The 27,045-nt window shown below is 55.3% G+C and overlaps 2 protein-coding genes across 12 annotated transcripts in view; both read right to left on the bottom strand.

Moving 5' to 3' along the window:
* RUSC2 (RUN and SH3 domain containing 2) overlaps positions 1-11,620 on the bottom strand; it is a 76,656-nt gene extending 65,036 nt beyond the window's left edge. For 3 of the 10 annotated variants that reach the window (XM_034773424.1, XM_034773422.1, XM_034773418.1), the window contains exon 1: positions 4,040-4,388. The gene's annotated coding sequence lies outside the window, so the exon portion shown is untranslated. Of the gene's footprint in view, positions 1-496; positions 926-960; positions 1,220-4,039; positions 4,389-11,578 lie in introns of those variants that run through there. The other 7 variants (XM_034773425.1, XM_034773421.1, XM_034773419.1 and 4 more) reach the window with 4 other exon arrangements.
* Positions 11,621-12,685: 1,065 nt separating this feature from the next.
* LOC117878866 (phospholipid-transporting ATPase ID-like) overlaps positions 12,686-27,045 on the bottom strand; it is a 121,313-nt gene continuing 106,953 nt past the window's right edge. For both annotated transcript variants that reach the window (XM_034773493.1, XM_034773492.1), the window contains exons 25-28: positions 25,956-26,201; positions 23,674-23,812; positions 17,108-17,238; positions 12,686-15,409 (exon numbers count right to left, since the gene is read on the bottom strand). In XM_034773493.1, the coding sequence (XP_034629384.1) occupies positions 15,194-15,409; positions 17,108-17,238; positions 23,674-23,812; positions 25,956-26,201 (732 nt within the window). In that variant the 3' untranslated portion in view covers positions 12,686-15,193. The remainder of the gene's footprint in view (positions 15,410-17,107; positions 17,239-23,673; positions 23,813-25,955; positions 26,202-27,045) is intronic.

A 27,045-nucleotide genomic window follows, 5' to 3' on the forward strand; every position in this document is an offset into this window, starting at 1 on the left:
GCCTTCCTCGCAGACCCTGGAGTGCACAAGAACTCACAGAACCCCCACGTGGTACAGCCCATAATACAATGTGACAGGGAAAGGACCTTCACAAGTGCACGGGAGCGAGGTGCCCCATTGGCGGAGCACACGGCACCAGCCCAAGCACTGCTAACACCGCCGTTCTCATACCAAACCAGGGCACTTTGTGTGGGTGTCTTGCGTTCAAGGTGACCCATCACTAGATCCCAACCCAGGTGATCCCGGCCCCAGATGAGGCATAGCCTGCACAGGCCGGTATAAAGCGCCCCCTGCCAATGCGCCTCGTCGCCCCAGGCTACAGCACGCTGACCTTCCGGGGCACAGCGCTCCCCCGGACGGCTTGGTGCCACCGCGCTCTGTCCATGCCTCCATCTCAGCCCATGTCCCACTCCCTGGGTCTGGCCACAAGCTCTGCCTGCTTCTCTCCCTGCCCCGTGCCCCTAAAATCCCTCCCCCAAACCCCTCCCTCACTAACCTCGCCGCAGCACCATCTGCTCCCAGGCTAGGCTGGGGTGGCCCATGGAGTCGGCATGGCCTGGAACTGCTCTCATCTTCATTATGGAGACTACAGCTCCCAGCATGCAGTGCTCCATCTCTGTCCGAGCTGGGGCGTATCGTCCACCGGTTGTACTTGCCCATTACAGGGAAGGACAGGCGCACTCTGAATCTTTGCAGGTTAGTTTCCATTGCGAGCTCTGCCAGGTGCCTGTGTGAGCCTAGGCAAGTCCCGGCCGGTCCGTGCCTCAGTTTCCCCATCTGTGAAATGGGGATAATGACCCTGACCTACCTCCTGGGGACACAAGGGTAAATTCATTAACAGTTAATATCTGCACACCTTGTCCTGAGTGATGAGTATCCCAGAGAAGCAGATTATCCACGAACACCCTCACTCCTGCCCAGAGCCCACCTCGCGATCTAGCCCACCGGCGAAGCGCTCACCCTGGGCTCCGTCACTGCAGCTGCGCTACTGGTGCAGACGTTTCCCACTGCGCTCCGGCTCCGGAAGCAGCTCCCTCCAGGACACGGCCTGGCAGGAGTGCGGGCGCTGCCCGGGAATGTCAGCAATGCACAACGACTTCACCCCGCCCAGGAGCAGGCTGGGTCACCGGGAATAGCACCACCAAGGAGCTCCCGGTCGCCCGGCAGCCGGCCGGATTTAGCAGCACAGCAGGGCCGTCAGGCTCCAGCGGATAGTAAACACTGGCCCTGTTTATAAAGAGCACGAAGCTTCCAGAGGACGGGGGATGGGGCACTCGGCAACACCGCAGGCAGGGGCGTTAAACTCGTTTGCTGGCCCGATGAGAGACTCAAATCACGGCGTTCAGGGGCGGCGGGATTCTGGTTTGGCCCGTTACAGAGACAGGAGCCTACGGCAAAATTCGGGTCGGGATCAGAGTTCACATGAACTGCCCCAACTTTTGGGCTCGCCTCAGTCAAGGGCTCCAGTTGCAGATTAACCCCCACCCCTCCCCCCCGCCATGCCAGCTGTTACCCCTCTCCCCCGCTGCACTGGGAAGGGCAGAGCCAAACCCTGCGAGAAACAGGCTCCACTTGCTTCAGCCGTCCTCCGCCCAGATGCTACTTTTGTGACTTTCCTGGGGAACAGCCCTCGATGAGTCACCAAGGGATCCCGGGGAGCGCAGCTCCCAGCAGCCGGCAGGCTCCCACGGAGCAGATCAAGGCTGGTTAGCTCAGAGAGGAGAGGAGATAGATCGGGCACTGCTCCCTGCCTTCTCCCGACATTTGGGTGGCTAACAAGAACGCCCCCAGTTACCTTAGAGAACAGTTAAGGTCTGAGCCTGCTTTGTCAGCGTAAGCCAACAGCCACTAAGGGATGGAGCAAAGTAACGGAACGAGACGCTCAGCTGAGCTCGGCTGGGATGATTTCCCCGAGCTGGGATACTCGGAGACCCTGGGCGGCGTCCGGCATGGCCAGTTAGTTCCGTCTGCTCCGGCCTCTTCCTTCTGCAAACGGGCCCGGGTTGGCTACTAAAGTGAGACTTTGGGGGTGAGGTCAAGGACGTGCCCCTCTGGAGGACCAAGAGCAAGCCAGGTCACCCGGGCCTCCCTGCATTCCGATTCTGGGTGTGCATCCTCAGTACCGTGGCTTTGGGTGGCACGTGGAGTGAGCGCTGGCTGCGGTGAGCATGACAATCCCACCCGGTGACAGCTACGATCCGACAGGGCCGACGTGCTGGTGACTCAGGGTTTAATGAACACCAACATGAGCCCTCGCATCTCTTCATTTTTATTTTAAACGCCCGGCAGTGCGGCGAGAACGAAGCAGAAGCAGGAGGCTTGGATCCTGGAGGGGGAAGGTGGCTGGGCAGGAGGACTGAGCACGGAGGAGCAGGAGCTGCAGCTGTCAGGGTTGACTGGCTAGTGGAGGAGGACCAAGACAAGCAGGCAGATTTGGGGCAGGAGCCGGCAGAGCCAGGGCCCCCTGACAGGCAGCAGGCCAGCGAGGAAGCGCCAAAGCTGTGGCTTGCAGGAAGAGACGCCCAAGCCCTAGGCAGGGGGGAGCTGAAGCAGAGGGTCAAGGGGTTATGGTGCCCAATGGCAGCACCGCACCCCGTTACTTCTACAGACCCTCACATGCATCACCTGGGTTAAAGCATACATTGGGGGACCGGCTGAGATGTGCGAGTGGCCCCAGAGAACCCGCTCCAGGCACCGGAGCACAGGGCAGGCTCAGTGGCACAGAAGGAGCTGGGTTGGGAGTGCCCCATCTCAGGCTCCCCGGTGCCCTCTGCCATCACCCCCTTTCTCCCAAAGGGAAGCGGATTTCCCTGGCTCCCCTTCAGGCAGGAAGTTCTGCTCCTACATTCCCACCACCGGCCCCTCGTCAGCCTGGCGGGACGGCAGTGGCAGGGAAGGGCGTGCACAGCCGCTCCCCTTCCTCTGAAGGGCTGAGACTCCGCAGGGGAAGTGTGGGCGTGGGGCAGCCTGGCTCGCTCTGCTGTCCCGGGCCGGACAGAGGCTCTGTCTGGAGCACTGCACGCTGCTATCTGCCGCTCTCCCCCCACGGGGCAGCCTGGCCTTTACTGTGCCTTCGTTCCCCGCCCCCCTGGCGAAACGGAGACATAAACGGCCCTAGTTCTTTGCCCAACGCCCCTGCCGGCCCCAGGGGCTGGCTCTCTGCAGCCTGAGCAGGGTAGCACGCGACTGCCCAATGCAAGAGACCCAGGGGGGCCGGGCAAAGCAGCACCAACACCTGGTGTCAGTCACGTGTTCCGGGTGGCTCAGGACGTCCCAACTCTGAGCTCCGGCTGGCACAGGGGTGGGACAGGCCGTCCTCAGAGTTACTGTACACAAACAGCCAGTCCAGCGGGGTCATTTCACTGCCCCTGGATCGAGGTGCACCGCCACCCCCGGCTAGGAGCCCTGGCTAGGGAGCAGCCCTTGGGTCTCGCTGTTCACATGCGCACACTGCAGGGCTGGCACTACACGAGCGCCCGGATTAGATTCACAGCACAGCGGGAGAGCAGGAGGCTTGCGCCCCCAAGCGGGCTCTCTGCCTCGGGGGTCCTGGGTGGGCTACACGGGATCACTAGGGAGCCGGCTGTCGGGAGAAGGACAGTCCCCACGTGTGGGATGGGAGCTCCCCGGAGCTCCCCCAGGGCACCGCACAAGAGGCCACAGTCACCCTCCGCAGTGAGCCCCAGGGAACAGCTGGCACTGGGAGAAGGGCCCCGGCAATCTGGGCAGGAACGGGCCCCAGCAGGTCACCTGGAGCAGCAGGGGGGATACGGATGCAGACGCAGCCCCGAGCCAGGCTCCACCACAGCTCACGGCTCAGGAGCGGGAGCCAGGCCCTCGTGACTCCCCGAGACAGGTTGGAATCGGCCAGGGGAGCCCCGGATAACTCCGCCCAGGTGAGGGGAGCAGAGCAGGAGGAAACGGGAATGCGGGGAGATTCTCTGGGTTTCAAGGAAGCGGCTCCCAGGAGCAAACCCCCAAGCAGGCCACGTGTGCCAGAGTCGGGGGAAAGAGCAGCAAGACACACACTCGTACTCACGACTACACCAGGGCAGACGTCACGGGGCTGGGAATGAGCGTGGAGCCCCAGGCGAGAACAGCCAGGCAGCTGCCCACGCTCAAGCAGCGGGTGTTCAGCGGGAAGCTGGTTGCACAAAGTGAACCAGATTGGAACCCAGCCTCGCTGCACACTCGGGGGGACGGTCCAGGCAGGAAACCCTCGTCCAAGCCAAGTTTACAGTGAGACGTCCCATGAGTTCTGCTGGCAAATGTACAAGAGTTGATGCTTCAAACGTCCCAGCCAGCTCCAGATGAGCTAATCCTGGGTGGAGCCGCAGGAAGCTATGAGCCCACAGAACTTCTTCCGGCCGGCCCACAAGTCACCCACCCTCAGAGGCAGTTCACTGGCAGCCTGAAGGATGTACCTCTCTCACGGCCAAAGGAGCGGCTGCCCTCACCCTTAGCATGGGGCATGCGGCCTGCAGAGACTGCAGTGCCAGCGTATGACACAGCCAAGCCGTGGGGACGGAGAGCAAACCCGCCTGCCGGGATCTCCCGTACGCAGAGAAGGGACCCAGCACAAGTGCTGCTGCAGAACTCAGGGAGCAGCATTTGGGCTGCAGGCTCCATAGCCCAGAGCTCATCTTTAGTATCTTGGGGGGATTCAATGTTCCCTCATCCTTAATCCTCCGTGACTGGGGGAAGCTACCCCCAAAGCCGGCTGCAACAGAGATTACGGTCTGTGCCCACACAGGAAATGACACCAGGAGACGGTCTGACCTCCTGGCTTCTGTGACGTGGATGAACCCTCTTCTCACCTCCTCCATGTCTCTCTCCCTCCTGGGCATGGTTTAAAGGCTGCACACTCCCTGCCTACACTGGGATATTCCCAGCAGGCCCGACTGCCCGAAAGGCCAGCGTCTGAGCTTTGGGTTCTGACCCGTGTAACGGCCTGCACTTACACGTCACCACACAGCTCTGTCTAAGCAAGCGCATTTATTCGGAAAGTGAAAGCATCGTGGGGAACACGTATGACAAAGAATAAAAGAACCTACCTGCATGCTAGAAAGCTAGCCAGAGGTCATCCCAACTCCAGCCTCGGGCGCCTTCAAAACCACCGCGGGGTTTTCCCCATGATTACAAGTTAATGATGGTCTTCAGATTCAGAACCAGAACCACAGCCTGTTCCCTTATACAGCTCACACCCTTTTGATCCCCAACTTCTCCCTCGGGATTCCCCAGAAACAACAACTTCACACTTATTGTCTCAAAGCTCCATTCTTGTCTGGCACCTTTTCAACATAGTCCTTTGAATTCCCAGGCTCACATCACATTTCCCCCCAGAGAGGACAATCCTGGCCCACAATAATACAAACACTTTGCATTTAACACAATGGGCCCCAAGGATACATACAATTTAATTCAATAAGCTCTTCCAAGGATAGGCAGGCAACTGCCGCATCCATCACAGGCTCGTCAGGTTGTTACCCGCTCAAAATTCTCGTCACTTGCACACAGTAGGGGCACCCACCTCTACCTAGTTCCTAGGGCTCCAGGTGTAACCCGGTTCATTTAGGCACACACCCCCCCCTTCCCAGTTCCTAGGGCTCCAGGCAAAAGGCACCTAACTTCACCCCTCTGTGGACTCAGAACAAACACCCATTCCCTGTGGACTCAGGGTTTAATCTTTTGCGGGTTTCCGGGGTCTTTTACCAGCGAAAGAGCCTTACACAGTAATATCCTACTTAACCGCTATGTATTAACAATCACCAAACCAGACGGCACCCGCTGCACACGTGCTCACCACGCCCAATGTGGCAGACGAACTTTTCCTGCCGGCCAGTCAGGATCAGGGGACTCTAGTTTCTGCACGGCGCCATCGGCAGAGAGTTGAGGTCTGGCAGCTCCGAGCGTGGGGCTGTGTCTTGGAGTTGGTTCCCAAAGAACTTCATTTGGACCCCAGTTTATATAGTGACATTTGAGTCCTGCTTAGTTGTACCGTTACCAATCGTGATACTAAAATGTTACTAACCAATCCTAACCTAGTGGAACAAAATTCTCTAACCACTCCTACCCCACCACCTTCATTCCTTTACACCTAGCCAAATTAGTTATGTAACAAACAATCAACGAGCCAGACAGAGACCAGACAGACAAACAATAGGGAAGTGGGGACCATAATGACAAAACAATAAAGAAATGAGGATTTCACAACCACAACCATTGATAAGTGATTTCTTGCCAGACAGATGCTATCAAACTACGTGTTCTTTAGCCATCTTAAGATGTGTTTCTGTATTGGTGATAGTGGGGCCATTAGGACGGGGTCTCCTTCTGAACAGCCCGATCTGACATTGTTTTAATGTAATGTAGATGGGATGTGAGGATGTGACTTCCTGCTTCTCCGCTAATGGCTGCAGGAAAAGGCCTCAGTCTTACAAGGTCAGCATCCTCCATCTTCACCTGTCTGAGGCGGCACCAAGGTCCGCCCACTTTTCTTCTTCTTTGATGCAATCCGTCCACTGCGTCCTCAGCTTTCCTTTCGGGTCCCTTTTCTCCCCTCTCTCCCGCCATGCTGTCTTCACCAGGTCCCCTTCAATCCTCCGCAGCACAGGTGTGAACCAGCCAAGTCGTGCTTCCTGGATTTTGTTGGCCACACCCTGGGCTTTGACTCCATTTGAATGCTTGCATTTCGGATCTCTCCTCTCTCTGTAACTCCTCTTATGACACAAAGACACCTCATCTCAAACACCTGTAGGCGATGAACCTGCTGTCTCTATCGCCCACGCTTCTGCACCATATAGCACAGCAGGGCGCACCATTGTCCTATCCCGGGGTTTTCAACCTTTTTTCATTTGCAGGCCCCTAAAACATTTTGAATGGGGGTGCAGACCCCTTTGGAAGTCTTAGACAGTCTGTGGACCCCAGGTTGAAATCCCCTGTTGTATGGTAATAACAACCTTTCGTGGGCCCCTTAGACATAGTCTGGAGACCCCCAGGAGTCCATGGAGCACAGGCTGAAAACCACGGTTCTATTCAGTTGGGCGTAGTCTCATTGGCATACGCTTGTCATACACAACCCGTGAGATGTTATTCCACACTCCTCAGCCTGGACTGCATCTCAGGGTAAAGCTTGCTGTCTCCGTAGCCTAGGCACCAAGGTACCTGAACTGGGCAGACTGGTTTACTCTCACTCCATTAACCAATAAGGCCAATTGCCCTGTGGCACCTCTACTGACCCACCGGCCCCGGCTTAGTCACGCCCATTGGCTCCACGCCAGCTGAGCTGCTCATACCGCTGGTTCACTATTTCCTCTAGTTCTTTTGAGGATGCCCTTATTGCTTGTCACCTGCACACAGCAGCTTCCCACCTTCCCCCATTGGGCTCTTCCTGCTGACACAGCCCAGCGATACGATAAACCGCAGCAGATTGAGGGCTGACCCCAGTGCGTCCAACTTCCACTCCGAAGGGCCTTGTCATTCCAGAATGTTGGGACCTACACAGGCCACTCATCAGTTACTGGATCCTGAGACACTCCATATTTCCTCAGCATCTTCTGTCTGCTTTAGCGGTCGCCTTTTCTAGGTCTCTGAAAGCCCAGAAGCTACCCTGCCGGTGCTGTAGGGGCTTCTCTATCCCTGGCCGAATTACAAAACTGGCGTATGCTGTTCTTCGTCCTTTCCTAAACCTGAACCGTTCGTGTTCAAAGTGGTGTTCCACCTCCCAAACAGAGCATCCCAGAGGTGTTCCCGTATCATTCCCATCCACCAATAGCTTTATCCCTCGGCAGTTTCCACAGTCAGGGAGGCTCCCCTGCTTGTGTATTGGGACCAGGAAAGATCTCACCAGCCTTCAGGAATTCTCGTCTCACCACCCAGTTATAACCACTCTGCTCAGATCTCTCACCCAAGACTGCAGCACGTCCGCCTTCACTTCAGGTCCCACTGCCTCACCGCTCCTCATTTCCTGGACAGCACGTCTCAACTCCTCCTCTGTTATGTCAGGCTCAGGTAGCGCTTAGGGATTGCATGTAAGAGCCTCTCAAAGTCTTGTTTCTCCCTCTCCGTCACTTGTTCTGGGGTTACGAGCAGTCTCCCCGGTCATCACTTCCAAATGGTGCTACACAACCATCCGCCGGTCCTTTCCAGCTCATTTCTGCCAAGTTCTAGAGCTCTTTGCCAGCGAGCAGTGGATCGGCCATGCATTTCGTCTGGGGCGATCCCTTTGGCCGGTCTCACTGCCTGCCTGGCAGGGTGCTTTGCTTCTCTATATTCCTTTTCATCTACACTCAGTGGATTCACGCCTTTTTCTTTATGTGCTGTTTTCTTGTGTCAGGTTGCCACCTGCACTCTGTCGGTCCACCACCTCTCTCTCCCCCTCTCCCCAGTGCCTAAAATCTGGCTCCTCACCCCAGATCCTGAATGCCAATGGATTGGCAGAGGTGCTGAGCACTGCCAGGAGGGCACTGCACTGCCACTCCAAAGACCTGGATTCAATTCCTGGCACAACCGCAGACTCCGTGTAAAGAGAACAGGAGTACTTGTGGCACCTTAGAGGTGTCCCTAGACAAGTCAATCTTCCTGGGCCCCCTTCCTCGTCTGCACAATGGGTGACAGCATTCCCCTGCGGCACAGGAATGCTACGAGGACAAGCGCATTAGCGACTGGGAGGTGCCCAGATGTCACGGTGATGGGAGCCAGATAAATTCCTAGGTAGAGCCACAGATCCCACTGAAGGCAATAGGAGCGGGGGTTGCGCAGCACAGCTGAAAACCAGGCCACTTGCACATACGTGCTGGGTGTGGGAGCTGACTGGCTGGCATGCAGGACTGGAAGTACTGGCCTTCGCTTGAGAGGCACTTATCAGATCACAATGCTTGTTCAAGGTGTTATGTAACAGAGCAGCGCTAAGGGTGTGCAGCATCTCACGCTGCAAGTCTGTGCACCGCAGCTTCAGCGGGCTGGCACAGAGAGAAAGCGGGAGCGATTCCTCCTCTAGGCCAGGCTGGCCAGAGACCGACCCCGCACAGGCGAACAGCGTGGGGAATAGAAGGGCCCACAGGGGCATGTCGTGCTTTTCAAATTAAGAACAAGTCTGGCCAGGATCCAGTTTCCAGCTGCATCCCACGGGGTGAGGGGCCAGATCCCTTTCTAGCCGAAGTGTAAGACTTTGGCAGGGGGCTTGGCTCTGTACAGGAAGGCAGGGAGCTGACAGTCAGCACAGCTGGGGGCTCCACCAGCACAACAGGCGGACAGGGGGTTATTAAAACCCACTTCCCTTCGAGCCGGGGTGATGGCATGCAGCCTGCCGAGCTGCACAATGCGGCTGAGAGAAATGGGCTTTATTGGTGGTAATTTGCCCTGAAGCAGAGACTCGCAGCCTGACTCACTGCACGCCAGAGGAGCGGCGTTCAAAGCCAGGAGCACGGTGCTGCTGATCAAGCCGTAGGCTGCATCCGAAGAAGTGAGGTTTTTACCCACGAAAGCTTCTGCCCCAATAAATCTGTTAGTCTTTAAGGTGCCCCCGGACTCCTCGTTGTTTTTGTGGCTACAGACTAACACGGCGACCCCGATACCAGAGGCATGAGAGTTTTACACCAAACCAAAGCCAGCTAAAGACTCACATCTGCTGGGTGCCGCCCCTGACCCTCACGAAGATCCCACAGCACCTTACGCCCTCTGCATCCACCCGCCTCAGAGGAAGCTCCGCGATGGAGAGCGGAGCTGGGCGAGAATCCCATCGCCTGGGACAGTCACCAAGCGACAACACTGAACGTGCTGCAGTGAACAAGCCTGCACCGGCCCCTGCAGGGAAGAGCCAATCTCCACAGGCCAAATGGACCCCTGATCTAACGCCACTGGCGACTGGAGCTGCACCACCTCCAGCTGACGATTCTCAGCACACTGCAGCACTCCCACCGGAAGAAGAAAAGCGTTTCCAGCCAGTGCTCAGACACTACGGGCCCTCGACAGACACCAAAATCCAGGCATGGGGGCGGGTGGGTGTAAAGCATTGAAATCTAGGCACTCTGGGTACGCACACCCAGGCAGGCTCAGAGCCTGGAGCTACACGGCTGGGTCTGAAGCTTCGTTTTGCCTTGTGAGAACCAGTGTTAGGAGCCCCCCGCGCTGGAAAGGGCCCTCCCAGCCCCAGAGAGGAGCTGGATTGTGGGGTGGGCCCAGCAACTTAAGATAGTTCCTCTGGGACCTGGAGCCTGGCTGACGTGTTATGTGTTGGGAGGGGGAGGAAGTGCGGGGGGGGGAGAGATTTTAATTTATTTTTCAACCCCCATTGCCTGTGTCTTTTTCCTCTGCTTCTGGCATTTCTCTGCGTCAGCTGATGGGCAGGAGAGGCTAACAGGGCACCTTGGCTGCTAGCACAGGACCTGACAATCCAGCACCCAGGCATCATCCAGATTTGCATATTCACCAGAGAGTTATTGAGAAATAACCATGTGGTAATTATGCAAATCACTCACCAGCCCGCCAGGGCCTGCAGAGATGGGAAACCAACGCAGGCCGGCATTAGGAACGCCCATGACAACTCCGGATTAGGGTCACCCAGAGAACCCCTAGGAGAGTGCGGGTTCGCTCTGGCAGATTACCCACCCCCCGGAGCACACGCCCCTGCACGGAGCCCGATAATCAAGCCCTGCCCCAGCACCCTCACCCAAAGCCTGGACACACGCAGGCTGACTGAGGACCACGGCGCAGCTTAGGAAACGCGACACTTACTTGTGCAAAGCAATTTGAAGGTCCTAGAAGCCCCAGCACGCAGTGCCCCATCTTCGCCCCAGCACCCAGGGGCTGTAGTCTCCAGCGCCCGCTACTCTACGTACAGATAACGGGGGCTGCAGGCCGGGGGCTCGGACTCGGGGGGGCTGGGCTCGTGCAGTAGAACAGAAGTAACTACCTAGTGCTCTGGGCATCTCACTGCCGAGACGGGCAAGGGCTCGGGGTCTGAACGGATGGTGTCTGCGGGGTCTGAACGGATGGTGTTTGCGGGGCCTTCAAGGGGCGCAAAGAGGCTGCAGGGAGTGGAAAATACAGCAGCAGGTATGAATACACCGGGGCGGGTTTCTACAGCTCTGCCTCCCGCGTGTTGCCCTCCACGCATCCCATGAAGTGGGCTGTAGCCCAGGACAGCTTATGCCCAAGTACAGGCGTTAGTCTCTCAGGTGCCCGGTGGTTCTGGGGACACAGACTGAGCCGGCTGCTGCGGGGGCTCGTTCTCAGCTCCCAGCCCCGACCCGCTCTCCGGCCGGGCAGGAGCCGGGGGCTGGATTCCCTCGAGCGACCACGAGCCTCCGCGTCCAGCCTCTGCCCGGTGACTCGGCAACTTCCCCGGCCGGGGCCCCGGACCCCCCGCACCCGCCCGCCCGGACCCCCGCGCCGCGCTCCGCACCAGAGCAGCCCCGTGTCCCGCCGCCTCTGAGCGGGGACCTGAGCCGGGACCCGGCGCGAACCCGGCACGGAGCGGCTGAAACCCCCGGGGCGCGGCCCGTGTCCGACCCGCCCCGAGCCCGCAGCCCCCCGGCCGGGACGCGAACCCCCCGAGCTCCCCGGGACCCGCCCTTACCGGCTGCTCCAGCTGGCTCCGGCCCCGACCACACACTGCGGCGGGGCGGGGCGGGGCGGGGCTTCCACACGGCCCCGCCCCTGAGCGCTAAGAGACCGGGACAGCCTCTGCCCCCTCCCACACCTGGCCCCATGTCCCCCGCCCTGAACCTCCCCCACCTGTCCTCATAGTGCCCTGCTCTGACCCCTATCACCCCCCACCTACCTGCCCCCATGCCCCCCACCCTGAACCCCATCACCCCTCCCCTGCCCAATCACCCCTCCCCCAACTGCCCCTCATGGTGCCCCACCTCCCATCACCCCTCTCCCCAAGTACCCCTATGACCCTCCCACTCTGATCCCCCCCAGCACCCAGCTACTCCCTATGACCCTCCCCCCTCAACCCCTGCCCTGACCCCCATCACCTCCCCCAACTGCTCCCATGGTGTCCCACCCCCATCACTTACTCCCCCAACTGCCCCTCATAACCCTCCCCACTTGGATCCCCCATCACCTCCTCCCCCACCTGTAGAGTGACCATAGGGCCCGTTTGGTCAGGACAGGCCCCTGTTTAAGTCCTATGCTGGACGTTCCAGCTTTTTTGGCACAACTGGGCATTTGTCTGATCATCAGTTGGCCAGAGCAAACAGGACAAATGCCCAGTTGTGCCAAAAAAAGTGGGGCACACCCCTAGGGGGGCGTGGAGAAACATCTGGGGGGGGGGGGTGAATGGCGATGCCAGGCCACAGGGCAGGCTGGCAGCCCAGTGGGGTGGGGGGAAAAGGTTGCTCAGGTCAGCCCCGTGCAGTGTCCCGTTTTCCCTTTGGGAAATATGGTTACTCTACCCAACTGCCTCCATGACCCTTCCCTCCCCATCCCTGCTCTGACCACCCATCAATCCCTCTCTCAACTACCCCGCATAACCCCCCCCTCCAACTCACTGTCACCCCCTCCCCCAACTGCCCCGGCCCCCCTCCACTTTCCTCCAAAGCTGGGCTGGGCTCTTCGTGAGTCACTACTCTGATGCAATCTGGCTCTCCGTGTTCCCACTCCTGAGATCCATGCAGTGAACAACATACATGCACCTGCTCACGTCCCAAGGATCAAGCAACAGATTACACACGCCTTATTCATCCCATTGGCCACTATTTATATTAAAAAATTATTTTACAAACCAAGGAGAGATGCTTGTGGAACATCAGGGCCAATTTCAAGACATTAAAAACATACATTGGTCTTGTCAAACTGCTGAAGTATTTGCAGTTGGAGCAAGTTCACCAAGTGGATCATCCCTTGCGTGTCTTATGCAGCATTTGTAAGTCCCGCTTCGGCCGTGGCCAAGTAGGGTGTGTTGTGTGCAAACCGTCTTAGAGCGGTGTCTGGGGTCCCAGAGCTTCCCTGGTTCATTCGCAGTTGGCCTGCCTTTCCTTCTCAGCACTGCAGCCCACAGCATCACACGCTAGCCACAGCCTGGCAGGCTGAACCTTCTGGGGTGTCAGTTAACAATCTAAACTCTCCCCTTCGGTACTGTTGTGAGCCGTTATCCGAATCGACGAGCCGAGGTGATGGTCTCTGGCAAGGGAGCCACAAGCCAGAGAGAAGCGACGAGCAATGACTGCACCGCTCAGTTTGATTTGCCCCAGTGCACTGCATTGCTCGGTGTTACAGCTGTCTCCGTGCAGCATGTTCCTTTCCCCTGCTGTGGAAGGGTAGACCCAGCCCCGTGGCCGAAAGCTAATGCTGTGGTTTATAACAAATCCTCAGAGCCCAGCTGCAATCGACCCTCTGTCTCTACCGGTGCTAAGCCCAGAGGAGAGTCATGTCCAGAGAATAAAACCCTTCGTTAGAGGAGTATAAACAATTCCACGCCATCGCTGTTAAAACCAGGCGCCCAGCAGGTAACAAGGAGCTCTAGGGAGACTAATTCAAGTGGAAACGTCGCCGGCCTGTGGCAGTAACACATCCCTTCTGCCAGTGCCTCGGGGATTCCGCACAGAACCCCGTTACCGCTAACGTGTGTAATGTACAGGAACCCCAGCCCAAGCGGGCATCGGATCTAGTCCTACCACCCTCGGTAAGTGGTTAGAGCACCGGCTGAGGAACTAACAGGGGGGCGCTTTGTCCTGCAGGCGAGACAGCGCCGTTCTGATGGGTGAGTAACGCTAATGGGCCTGATTCTCCACTCCCGCATGCTGGCCTTACACCAGGGTAACTCCCCCGGTATAGCACTGGTGTGACGGCCTGGAGAACCAGGCCCAACGGCTCAGCAGCTCCAAGACTCTAGCCATTTCTAGTCTGTCAGGTCCCCTGGCTGGCGGGCTCACAGAGCTCTCTGACCTCACGCACGGGACTTAGGGGCTGTCAGCTGTCTGATGGATTCGCCTTCCAACCAAAATCCAACGAGGAGGCAAAACCGTTTGGTTCAAGAAACTGCAGAGATCACCAAGCCTGAGCCTAGGGAGGGGTCTTCTATTGCTCAGTAGGCGAGGGGGAGAGAGAGACAGACCAGGGGGGCTGGCGTGTTAAAGAGCTGGGCACTCAGAGGTAAGGGTGAAAACTGCCCCCTCCCATCGGCCCCGTTTCTGCCACCAGAGGCTCTCATTCAGTCCATGGGAGCTGGCGTTGGTGCTGGAGAGCAGAATTTGGCTGGGTCTGGTTGGAAAGCCACCTGCTGATGGAGGTTCCCTTGTGAGACCGAGCCATGACCCAGGGAGGGATTTCCCAGCTTTACTCTAAGTGAACAGCTCTAGGATTTGTGGAATTCAGGAACTGAGTATTTTGGTGCTTTTCTGATTTCAGTCTAGAAGAAACTGCTGGTGCCTGGCTGCAAACCCTGAGAACAATGACATTTCCCAGCAGGCTGGCCTGGAGCGCAGCTCGATTGCAGGCCCCTTTCCCCGGGTGTTGCCTGGAGAGCGGAACCCTGACTTACAGCACCTCCCAAAGGCAGGGGGCTGCGCCTCCAGGCAGGGGCTGGGCTTGGGGCACTGGCCGTAGACCTGGCCAGGGTTACCCCCCAGCTCGGAAGGTCATTTCCCACCTCATACTCTCATGTACGTTATGGACAAATGGCCACACAACAAAAGCTTTGGGAGCTGGGGTTCGAGGCACTGGGCCCGTCCCCGCTGGGGTCAGTGGAGTTATCCCCGGGATGAATACAGCTCTCAATGTTTCATGGCATGGCTCACGGCAGAAACAAGCCTTGTGGATGGGATGAGCGTATACAGCTCTGTCCTCCCTCCGCCCTGACTTCACTGTGCTCGGCGGTACGGGGTTGAGGGGATGAAGCAGTGGCATCACGGATGATCTTGGTGCATGGAGCGGGCGTTCCCCTGCACGTTCTCTCTCTCAGGCCACGGAGGGATGCGGGGGTTGGTCTGCTCTGCGCTTGCCCCTCTCCACTTGTCAATGCCACACAGTTAAAAACTTTACTCATCCTGTTCTTTCCACCCTTCCCCTGCCTCCCTGGGAGCAGCGCGTGCCCTTCAGAGCAGCAGCCGGAGTTCGAGCGAGCGCCTGGGTGGAAAGAGAAGGCCTGAGTCCTCCTTGGAGTAGCTGACAGGGCAGTCCTGGGCAGGTGCGGGCTGGGACGCTGTGCAGATCACAGTTTCTTTTCTGGCTGCCCTGGTTCTTCCATTCACTTGTGTTTGTTTTTCTCACTATTGGGTGAAAACGTCCCTGTTGTGGTGAAAGGCAGTTTAGGCCGCATGTTTCTCCCAGACATAATGAGCGCGCCGAAGCCGTGCTGATGGGAGAAGGCGTAGCCGGAGCGACGGGTGCTGGTACGGCGCAAGCGTGTCTTGGGCAAGGGAGGCGGCGGCCGCTTCTTGGCCGCTCTGATCTTGCGTAGGACCTGAAATCAGAAAACATCCCGCTCAGCAGGTGGGAGAGACGGCTGGGCTTGGAACGCCCACCGTCCTGTTGCTTCCCAGGCAGAAGCGGGTTCCTGCAGAGGCTTTAACTGGCCGGAAGGCAGTAACCTGGCTGTGTACAAACGGTTCCTAGCAGCCCCTTGCTCCTACACGGCAGGGCTATCAAATATCAGCCACGGGGCGTCTTGTCAGAGCCAGACCGGCTAGAGACACAGGGCCCGTGTGAGCACAACAAAGCCAGAGGCAGCAGGGGCAGGGTCTGGAGAAATGCTGATGCTCTGCACCTCCTGTTCGAGGCAATGGAGCTCCAGGTCCTTGGCCTCTCTCAGGGTCAGGCTTTATCTAGGTCCCAGCTTGGCAGCCGGCTGGGATCCCTCCCCAGCCAGAACAGCCCTCTCGGCAGGCAGCTCATGTCCCACAGGCACCGCGGGCCCTGCCAAAAGTGACGCGTGCTTGCTGTGGGGAGCCAGGCCCGAGCCGTAGCCTGGAGCTGGGATTCTGAGCTCCCCTGCCAAGGACAGGGCACTGAGCGGAGAGTCCGGGCCAGGCCCGTGTACCATACCGTCGTTCAATACACTAGTAAACCCACAAACACCGGTCATCCCAGCTGAAGCAGCGAGAGCCAGCTAAACTCAGCAGGGAGGTTTGAACGGGGGGGAGGGATAGCTCACTGGTTTGAGCATTGGCCTGCTAAACCCAGGGTTGTGAGTTCAATCCTTGAGAGGGCCATTTACGGATCTGGGGGAAAAATCTGTCAGAGGATTGGTCCTGCTTTGAGCAGGGGGTTGGACTAGATACCTCCTGAGGTCCCTTCCAACCCTGATCTTCTATGAATGTGTCCTTGGGGACGGCACCTCTTCTGTCTCTCTAGCTGCTGATTTTCTGTGGAACCATCACCCTAGTCCTTCGCGGCAGAGAATCTAGCTGCGTCACTGCCCCTTCCCACTGGGGAGCTTTGCCGGGACCAAGGGCACGATCAAGGGGTGTGGCCTTGCTCAAGGACGTTGTGCCTTAACGCTGGCAGAGCGCAGGGAAAAGAGAAACACTGGAGCGCAGCGGCATTTAGCAAACTGCTCCGGCCGGCAGTGAAGCAGAGCATCACCTGCAGCCTTGTTGGGGGGGGGGTCTCCTCCAGGAGTGTCCCTCGCACTAATGTGGCATGGCCAGCCTGCTCTCCTCCCTACTGCAGCCCCCCCTGCCTTTCCCAGCCCCCCCTCCACTCCCCCCAGCAGGAACAGCCCCACCTCTGCGTCCTATTCCCTGGGTGGGTGGGGAGGGCGGCTGGTTCCCGAGGTGTGTGAGTGTTCGCAGAAGAGGAAGCGGGTCCCTTCAGCCAGCAGAACCCAAGCAGCCGTGTGTGTCTGGGAGGCCGGGCGGGGGACTGCACACCTGCACTGCAGTAGCTGGGGGCGGCTCTGCTGACTGTGAAATGCACTGCTGTTTTGTCACCAAGCCACAACACTTAAACCCTGCACCTAAAAATAGCCCTGCTTCCCCAATCCCCCCACGCCCAGCTCAGTCTAATCCATTCTCAGTAATCTCAGGCTGCAGACGGGCTGAACTGTGCCAAACCCAGGCGCGAGTCCGGGTAGCACTCGCACCCTGCGCAATCCCAGGCCCCTGGACCCGGACTGCGACGCAGGCGGAGGGGGCAGTGACAGCCGAGGTTATCCCCTTACTTTGTCACTGACGGTCGGCATTAGCTGAGCCTTCAGAAACCGACCGCCAACCACCGGCAGCACACACAGGATGATGCTGAGGAAGATCGCCAGCCACACGTTGGGTTGACTGAGGGTGTTTCGAGCAGTCCCTGAAAAACAAGAACACAGTAAAAACCAGGACAGCGGCAGACGCAGGCACTTCCATTCATACGGATCCCAAAGCACTCCGCAAACACACTGGAATACGCAAAGTCTCCCCAAGGATCAGGTTACCCGCCAGTGACACCCAGCCCACGCGGAGGTGGGACTTGCAGTGGTTAAGAGCGCACAGCAACAATCAGGCACCAGTTTGAGCCAGCCGGGGAAGAATACTCTTGTGTCCAAATCCAATTGCAGTGCGGGGCTAGGGAGGCAGAAAGGAATGACCGGAACTGGAGTTTGCTGGATGCCAGCGTTAACAGCTTGTCACTTGATAAAAAGGCAGAGGCCATGGGTCAAGACCCCGATGCTTATCTCCTCCATAGTCATCCTCCAGCAGCCCCTCCCCAGGGCATTAGCCCCGCAGGAACGCCAAGGGAGAGCGCCACCTACTGAATCATTCCCTAAAGCACTGTGGGCTACTGACTTGGAGAGCAGACAGGACCGCGATCCTGTGGGGATCTGCACAGCTGCCTGCTACAGATGGAGAGTCCAGCCCAGAGGGTAAAACTGGCAGGGCAGCTCTCGGGTGCAGACGGGAGGCTGCCACATTATCCCAAGCCAAAACACCCCCAGTTTGTTCTCCCCGCCGTTCCTTCAGCTTTTGGACAGGGCTAAGCAGCTGTGAGCACCTCGTTACAGCGTCTAATGCTACTGCTGTTGGCAGTAATGCTGCGGAATGGTCTCCGGAGACAACCTCACTGGCGTTCATGTGACCAAGTGCACTGGGCCTGGGCTTTCCGTCTGTGTGTTTCAGGAAGTAACCAGGGGAACATCCATGTTAGACTTGATTCTAGCCATCAGAGAGAAACTGGTAGCAAATCTGAAGGTGGAAGTGAATTTGGGTCCAAGTGAGCATGAAATGATAAAAAGCGACAAAGAGTCCTGAATACCCACTGCGTCAGACTCATGCTCCTATAAGTCTGTTAGTCTCTAAGGTGCCATGGGACTCTTTGCTGCTTTTTACAGATCCAGACTAACACGGCTCCCCCTCTGACACATGAAGTGCTAGATTGCATGATTCTAAGGAAAAGAAGGCGTGAGAGCGGCAGCATAAGGACAATGGATTTCAACTAAGCAGACTCATAGGCGCCAACTCCGTGGGCGATCCAGCACCGCAGCACCCATGGAAAAAAATTAGTGGATGCTTAGCACCCACTGGCAGCCAGCTCCCCCCTGCCCTCCCCAGCGCCTCCCATTCGCCGGCTGCCCTGCCGATCAACTCCTCCCCCGCCCTCCCAACACCTCCTGCCTGCCGTGATCAGCTGTTTTGCAGCGTGCAGGTGGCACTGGAAGGGAGGGGGAGGAGCCGGGACGAGGCACGCTCGGGGGAGGGGGTGGAACTGGATGGGAAGAGGTGGGGTGGAGCAGAGTGGGAAGAGGTGAGGCGGGGGCTTGGGAGAAGGGATGGAGTGGGGCGGGGTTTGGGACAGAGCAGGGCCAGGAAGAGGTGGGATGGGGATAGGGTTTGGGGGAAGGGGTCAGGTGGGGGCGGGGCCTAGGGGAGAGGGGGGTTTGAGCACCCCCAGGGCCCGGAGAAAGCCGGTGCTGTGAGCAGACTTAAAAAAAACTCAGAGAACGGGTAGGTAAGGTCCCCTGGGAAGAAAATCTACGGGAAAAAGTTGTCCAGGAGAGCTGGCAGTTTCTCAAGGAGACAAAGTTAAAGGCACAACTGTAAACTGTCCTCATGCGAAGGAAAGCTCGGAAGTACAGTAAGAGGCCAACATGGCTCCATCAGGAGCTCTTTCATGGTCTGAAAATCAAAAAGGGATCCGACAATAAGTGGAAACATGGATGAATTGCTAAGGAGAGGTAAAAAGAATACCACAAGCATGCGGGGACAAAATCAGGAAAGTGAAGGCACAAAATGAGTTACGCCTGGCAAGGGACATAAAGGCAAGAAGAGGTTCTTTAAATACCTTAGGAGCAAGAGAAGGATGAAGGAAAGTGCAGGTCCTCTGCTTAACGGGGAAGGAGAGCTAATATCCGATGACTTCAAAACGGCTGAGGTGTTTATTGCCTATTTTGCTTCAGTCTTCACTAAAAAGTTTTAAAGGTGATCAGATACTCAGCGCAATGAATATTAACAACAAGGGGGGGGGGGGAGGAACGCAAGCCAAAATAGGAAAAGAACAGGTTAAAGAATATTTAGATAAATGAGATGTATTCAAGTCAGCAGGACCTGATGAAATTCATCCCAGGATACTTGAAGAACTAGCTGAAGCAATCTCAGAACCATTAGCAGTTATCTTTGAAAACTCCTGGAGGACAGGTGAGGTCCCAGAGGACTGGAGAAGGGCCAACTTAGTAACGGTCTTTGAAAAGGGGAATTATAGACCAGTCAATACGTGGAAAGAGAGTGGAACAAATTATTACACAATCAATGTATAAGTACCTAGAGGATAACAGGGTTATAAGGAATAGCCAGCATGGATTTGTCAAGAACAAAACATGCCAAACCACCTTAGCTTCCTTCTTTGGCAAATTTACTGGACTAATGGATCGGGGAAGCAGTAGACAATATATAGCTTGATTTTAGTACGGCTTTTGACATGGTCCCCCATGACCTTCTCTTAAACAAACTAGGGAAATGTGGTCTAGATGAATTTGCTATAAGGTGGATGCACAAATAGTTGAAAGATGGCACTCAAAGAATAGTTATCAATGGTTCCCTGTCAAATTGGGAGGGCATATCTAGTGGGGTCCTGCACGGGTCAGTCCTGGGTCCGGAACTATTCAATATTTTCATTACTTGGGTAATGGAATGGAGAGTGCACATAAAATTTGCAGATGACACCAGGCCGGGAGGGGTTGGAAGCACTTGGAGGACAGGATTAGAATTTAAAACAACCTTGACAAATTGGAGAATTGGTCTAAATTTAACAAGGTGAAATTCAATAAAGCCAAGTGCAAAGCACTACACTTAGGAAGGAGAAAAATCTAATATACAACTACAAGCTGGGGAATAACTGGCTAGGTGGTCACACTGCTGAAAAGCATTTGGGGCTATAGTGGATCTGCCAGCAGATCGAGGGAAGTGATTATTCCCCTCTATTCAGCACTGGTGAGGCCACACCTGGAGTATTGCATCCAGTTTTGGTCCCCCCACTACAGAAGGGATGTGGACAAATTGGAAAAAGTCCAGCGGAGGGCAATGAAAATCATTAGGGGGTTGGAGCACATGACTTATGAGGAGAGGCTGAGGGAACTGGGGTTATTTAGTCTGCAGAAGAGAAGAATGAGGGGGAATTTGATAGCTGCTTTCAACTACCTGAAGGGGGGCTCCAAAGAGGTTGGAGCTCGGCTGGTCTCAGTGGTGGCAGATGACAGAACAAGGAGCAATGGTCTCAAGTTGCAGTGGGGGAGGTTTAGGTTGGATATTAGGAAACACTATTTCACTAGGAGGGTGGTGAAGCACTGGAATGGGTTCCCTAGGGAGGTGGTGGAATCTCCTTCCTTGGAGGTTTTTAAGGCCCGGCTTGACAGAGCCCTGGCTGGGATGATTTAGTTGGGGATTGGTCCTGCTTTGAGCAGGGGGTTGGACTAGATGACCTCCTGAGGTCCCTTCCAACCCTGATCTTCTATGATTCTATCAAATTGAATATGGGCCAACAATGTGATGCAGTTGTGAAAAAAGGCTCATATCATTCCGGGGTGTATTAACAGGAGTGCTTTATGGAAGACACGGGAGTAATTGTCCTGCTCTACTCGGCACTGGTGAGGCCTCAGCTGAATACTGTGTCCAATTCTGCGCACCCCACTTTAAGAAAGATGTGCAAAAATTGGAGAGAATCCAGAGGAGAGCAACAAAAATAATAAAAGGTTTGGAAACCTGACCTGTGAAGGAAGATTAAAAAACTGGGCACATGTAGTCTTGAGAAAAGAAGATTTGGGGGGGGGGGGGGGGGAGGTAATAGCAAACTTCAGATGTCTTACGGGCTGTTATAAAGAGGACGGTGATCAACTGTTTTCCACATCCACTGAGAGTAGGACAAGAAGCGTTGGGCTTAATCTGCCCCGAGGGGGAGTTATGTTACATATTAGTAAAAATGTTCTAACTATAAAGTTACAGGCTTCCAAGGGAGGTTGTGGAATCCCTGTCACTGGAGGTTTGGAAGACCAGGTTGGACAAACACTGTGAGGGATGGTCTACGTTTACTTGGTCCTGCCTCAGTGCAGGACTAGATGATGTCTCGAGGTCCCGTCTAGCCCCACATTTCTATGAGATGGCTACATTACAGATATCTAAGATCGAGAGATCAGTTGGCGTTGGGGGTTGTCCAAGCAGAACAGGGAATAGTCCATATCCTCGCTCTAGAAGATGGCTTCTAATGTCAAAGGTTCTGCGTGACATGTATTCCTCAGTGTGTTGGGTTTGCTCAGTTTCCCTAGAGAGCCTGTAGCAGGCTGCTAGGGAGGTGTCCACCCGCTGCTCAGTCAGTCCTACCTAAGCCAAGCAGAGGCAATGCTTGACCCTCTTCTATAAAAATACCAGCTTCAAGCCATTGGAACAAAGCTTGTCCCCCAGACATTCCAAAAGAACTTTTTGGACATTTTATGTTTTTTTGTATGACTTTTCCAACAGATGTTAGGGTAGTTAAAGTCCCCCTGTTGCTGCCAGGTCTTGTGTTTTGGATATTTCTGTTATTTGTTCTAGAAATGACTCATCCACCTCCTCCTCCTGACTTGGGGGTGTCTAGTAGACTCCCTCTACCAGGACATCATTCCTATTTCCCACCCTTTTATCGTTACCCAGAGACTTTCACTGGTCTGCCTCTCGCCTCCGTCTGGACCTCAGAACAAGGGTATATATTTCTGATATATAATGCAACCCCTCCACTCTTTCTCTGCCTGTCCTTCCTGAACAAGTTGTTCCGCTCTGTACCAATAGTCCAGTCATGAGACTTTCCCCACCAAGTCTCTGTGATGCCAACTGAGTCATAATTTAGTTTATGTGCTAATATTTCCAGTTCATCCTGTTTAGTCCCCATACTCCTTGCATACGTGTGTAGAAATCTAAGATGCTGAGCAGATTTCCTTCTTGTTGTTCCTATGACCCTACTGTAATTTTCCATGTCGCCCCAACGTCTAGCTCTCTGTTACAGTCACCTTTTTATCTCCTAGGCATCTAATGCCGTGCCGGACTGGACTGGCTTCTCTGGCGGTGATTTGAAGGGCCCAGGGCTCCAGCTGCTGCGGGGAGCCCCGGGCCCTTTAAATCACCGCCGGAGCTCCGGCAGCCGGGCTCAGGAGGGGATTTAAAGGTCCTGGAGCTCCGGCCCCTGTGGGGAGCCCCGGGCCCTTTCAATCGCCTCCGGAGCCCTGCCGCCGCTACCCCAGCCCTAGCCTGAGCCCTGCCTGATTTAAAGGGCTCGGAGCCCCGCGGCGGCCGGAGCCCCAGGCCCTTTAATTTGCCCCTCAGCTCTGGGGTGATTTAAAGGCCCTGGGGCTCCCAGGCACAGCTGGAGCCCCAGGGCCGTTAAATCTTGAAAGGCCCCGCCTCTTCTGGTTGAGGCCACGCCCCTTCTCAGGACTCCGGTGTACCGATAAGTCCTTTAAGTTACTTTCAGCCCTGGCCAAAACACTGACTGGAGACTGGAACCAACAAACCTTGGGGCTTCCAAAACTAAAAGCTGCTCCCAGCTGAGCTCTTCTCATGCTGGATGCAGAGTGGTGTTGGAGCTGGTGGGATTATTTGAAGCAAATAGCGTCACTGAGGCTATAGTCCCCTCCTCCTGTTCAGGATCTGTCCACGGACAGACTCATTCCGATGATGCTGTTCTCTGGTTGCACATGCTCAGAGGCACTTATGCAAAATAACGTCAGTCAGAGGGCGGCTCACAAATCATTTATCACCAGCATTCATTTGCTATTTTGATGGGTGACTGCACACTGAAGTCGCATAGCATAGCTTCTCTCCCTGACTGGGTGACCACACTTTGATACCTGCCGGTACCAACACACATGCTTGTTCGCATATGAACAAATCTAGTTGCACAGACAAACGTTCCCCAAATATTTGTGGGGCCCAAACTCCACCCAGCTGCATGTTGGAGAAGAGAGATAAATAAGAGGCTGCATTAAATCCAATTCAATGGATTTATTAGGAGGAGCGTTTGCAGATACGGGGATAGGGCGCGTGCATGTATATAGGTGTGCACGGTGTGCCAGTGAACGGGCACGGGGACGTATGTATGCACGAGTGGGCACCAGAGACAATGACCGTGTCCTGTAGTGTGGTGTAAATACCTGACAGTGACCAATAAGATCCAGTGTGTTATTGCCTCTGTGGGCACTTCCTCAGTCCATACCGGACGTGCTTCCCGCAGGTTAAGTACGGCCCACGCGGAGACGCAGCGCCCTGCAGGAGCGGTCCCAGTGCTTACCAATGAAAGGGAAGGAGGCTGTGAAGATCAGGTACATGCCGTCACTGTACATGGTGAAGATGATGGCAAAGTAAACGGAAAGGCTGCCCCAGATGAAAAACTGGTTCACAGCTGTCCAGTAGGCAGTGTCCAAGCCAATCTGAAAGAATAAATCAATACAGCAGCGGTCAATGGCTTTAACAATCCCACATCCGCATGCCAAACGCAGGCAGGCAGAGAGGGCTGCTCCCCCGTGTTGTCCCCACCCACCAGTATGTGTGGAACTTGTTCTGCCATCTGTCTCGTTTAGTCGGCAAGTTGCTGTGGCGAGGTCCCAGCCCAAGAAGAAAGGCTGTGCGCTCCTGGCCATTCACAGGTGACAGTGTTTGCTCCCTGTGGTTACCAGGCCATCAATAAATGGGGGGAGGAGCCAGTGAGACCCCGATTTGCTTACGGCGGAGAGCCTCAGGAGCTGAGAGCAATTCCACTATTTTTTCCAGCCATTTCACCCATCCGATCAGCACTGCCTCGCCGTGACCCAACCCAAGTCTCAGCAAGGCAGTGGCTAAGCTGGCAACCTGTGCCAGCCTGGTCCAATGAGACCAAGATCACAGCACCAGAGACATGTCAGGCGGGAAGGGACCTCGAGAGGTCACCTAGCCGAGCCCCCTGCACTCATGGCAGGGCTCAGTATTATCTAGGCCGTCCCTGACAGGCGTTTGTCCAGCCTGCTCTTACACATCTCCAGTGACAGAGATTCTGCAACCTCCCTGGGCAATTTACTCCAGTGCTTAACCACCATGACAGTTAGGAAGAATCCTAGAACCACAGGATTGGAAGGGACCACAAGGGTCATCCAGTCTAAGTGTTTCCTAATGTCCAACCTAAATCCCCCTGACTGCAATGTAAGCTCATTGCTTTCTGTCCGGTTCTCGGTGGATAAGGAGAACAATCTATCACCCCCTCTTCAGAGCAACGTTTTACATACTTGAAGTCTGTTATGTTCCCCCTCAGCCTTGTCTTCTCTAGACTAAACAAACTCAGGTTTTTCAATCTTCCCTCACAGGTCATGGTTTCTAGACCGTTAATCCTTTTTGTTGCTCTTCTCTGGACTTTCTCCAATTTGTCTACATATTTCATTGAGTGTGGTGCTCAGAACTGGACACAAGACTCCAGCTGAGGCTGTTTATCAGAGCGGAGTAGAGCGGAAGTATTACTTCTCATGTCTTGTTTACAACACTCCTGGTAATACAGCCCAGAAGGATGTTCAGTTCTTTTGTAACAGCATTAAACTGGTGACTAATATTTAGCTTGTGATCCACTTTTACCCCGCAGATCCCTTTCCATAGAACTCCTTCCTAGGCAGTCAGTTCCCATTTTGTATGTGTGCAACTGATTGTTCCTTCCTAGTACTTTGCATTTTCCTAATTTAATTTCATCCTATTTATTTCAGACCATTTCTCCAGTTTGTCCAGATCATTTTGAACTCTAATCCTGTCCTCCAAAGCGCTTCCAGTCCCTCCCAGCTTGGCATCGTCCACAAACTTTATAAGTGTACTCTCTATGCCAATATCCAAATCATGTCTGAAGATATCAAATAGAACCGGACCCATAACAGATCCCTGTGGGACCCCACGCAATATGCCCTTCCGGTTTGATTGTGAACCATTGATAAATATTCTCTGCATACAATTTTCCAAGCAGTTGTGCACCCAACTGGTTAAATTCAATAAAGTAAGTTCGTCTAGGCTGCGTTTCCCTAGTTTGCTCATGAGAAGGTCATGTGAAGCAGTATCAAAAGCCTTACTAAAGTCGAGATACATCACATCTACCGCTTCCCCCCATCCATGGGGCTTGTTTCTACATCCACAGACTGTCGTGGTGAAGGTCATCCACCCAGTGCAGACACCACTGCCGTGTAAACAGACAGTCGATACACAACTGTGTGCCTCAGTTCCCCACCAGTAAAATGGGGATAAGAATCCTCCTCCTCTCCCACCCCAGTCTGTATTGTCCATCTGCGCTGTAAACTCCCCCGCACAGGAGCTGTCCCTCACTATGGCCCCTGTACTGAAAAGACTTCCAGACGAGCAGTGCCTCTGAAGAACTGAGCAACTCACGTGTGTCCAGGTAAATCTTTGCAGGACTGGGGCTTGAGCATACGTGCAGCACCTAACACAATCCAGTTGGGGCCTGAGCGTACGTACAGCACCTAACACAATCCAGTCTCAATCCCAGTTGGGGCCTCCAGGCACTACCATAATAAAATAAATAAGTAAATAATGACAACAGTGATGCATTACTTGCACAGAGACCACGATCAGCAGGCAGGTCTGGGCCATCAGTGCGAAGGACTGGTAGTCAGCAATGGCTTTCCCATCGCTTCTCACGGCGTCGTACATGGCCCCATAGGGGATGAAGAAGAGAATGAGGGAGCTGTAGATCCCGTGCAGCACGCACTTGACAAACTCGATCTTGTTGAAGTAGAGATTCTGCTGCCCGGGTTCATAGAGGTGAGGGAACTGCATGCTCCAGCGGTCATCCACGTCCTGGGAACAGAGAGGAGAGGCTGGCAGCCCAGCGGTGACATGGACCCCCCTGACCCCAGCTGTGACATGCATTCCCATGTGGGAGAGCCCCAGCACACTGGTCAGCCATGCTGCCCAACAGGTCACATCACCAGAGCACTCGGGCGTGTTCTCCAAGGTGGGTTTTACCTTCCCAGTGCTGAGGAGAAGGATAAATGGCCACTGGATGTCTCTCAAGTTCCCATACGTTTAGCTCTGCAATGCAGGTAGGGTCAGGCTGATATATTGCTGGGGCAAAGACAGCAATGGAATGCAGCTCTGAAGGACTGAGACAAGTGCTCTGTATGAAACGCTCCACAAAAAGGGGTCAGCATAGGGGGCCTGGCCTGGAGACCCCCATGAGCCATCCCACCAGATGGTGATTAAGGGGATTGTGAGCATTAACCCAGCTCTTTGGTCTGCAGGAGCCTAGTCCATACGTAGTATTGAGAACGCGAGGGCCATGAGGCCCCAGGGCAGCGAGTTGGGCTCAGGGGTTTTCTGGGTGAAGAAAAGAAGGCACTAGGTGGAGAGGGGAAGAGGGAGCATGTTAAAGGCAGAGTCAGAGATTGAGGGCAAGGAGGAGAAGGGAAATCTATGATTTTCCCAGGAGGTCAGACTAGCTGATCGCAGTGGTCCCTTCTGGCCTCGGAACTGATGAATGAATCTTTCTTGGGTTTAACTCGGTGCTGTCTTAGCTGGGGGGCGGGGGGAATGGCCTGTGGGTAGCTTTGGTCAAGTTCAAGGTGAACAGGACTCAGGATGTTCTGGATAGTGCAAATGAGTCACACTAGAAAATACTCAGAGTCTTGTCATATGTACATAA

Source organism: Trachemys scripta, chromosome 6 (assembly GCF_013100865.1).
Source record: "Trachemys scripta elegans isolate TJP31775 chromosome 6, CAS_Tse_1.0, whole genome shotgun sequence".
In the NCBI taxonomy this organism is placed as follows: Eukaryota; Metazoa; Chordata; order Testudines; family Emydidae; genus Trachemys; species Trachemys scripta.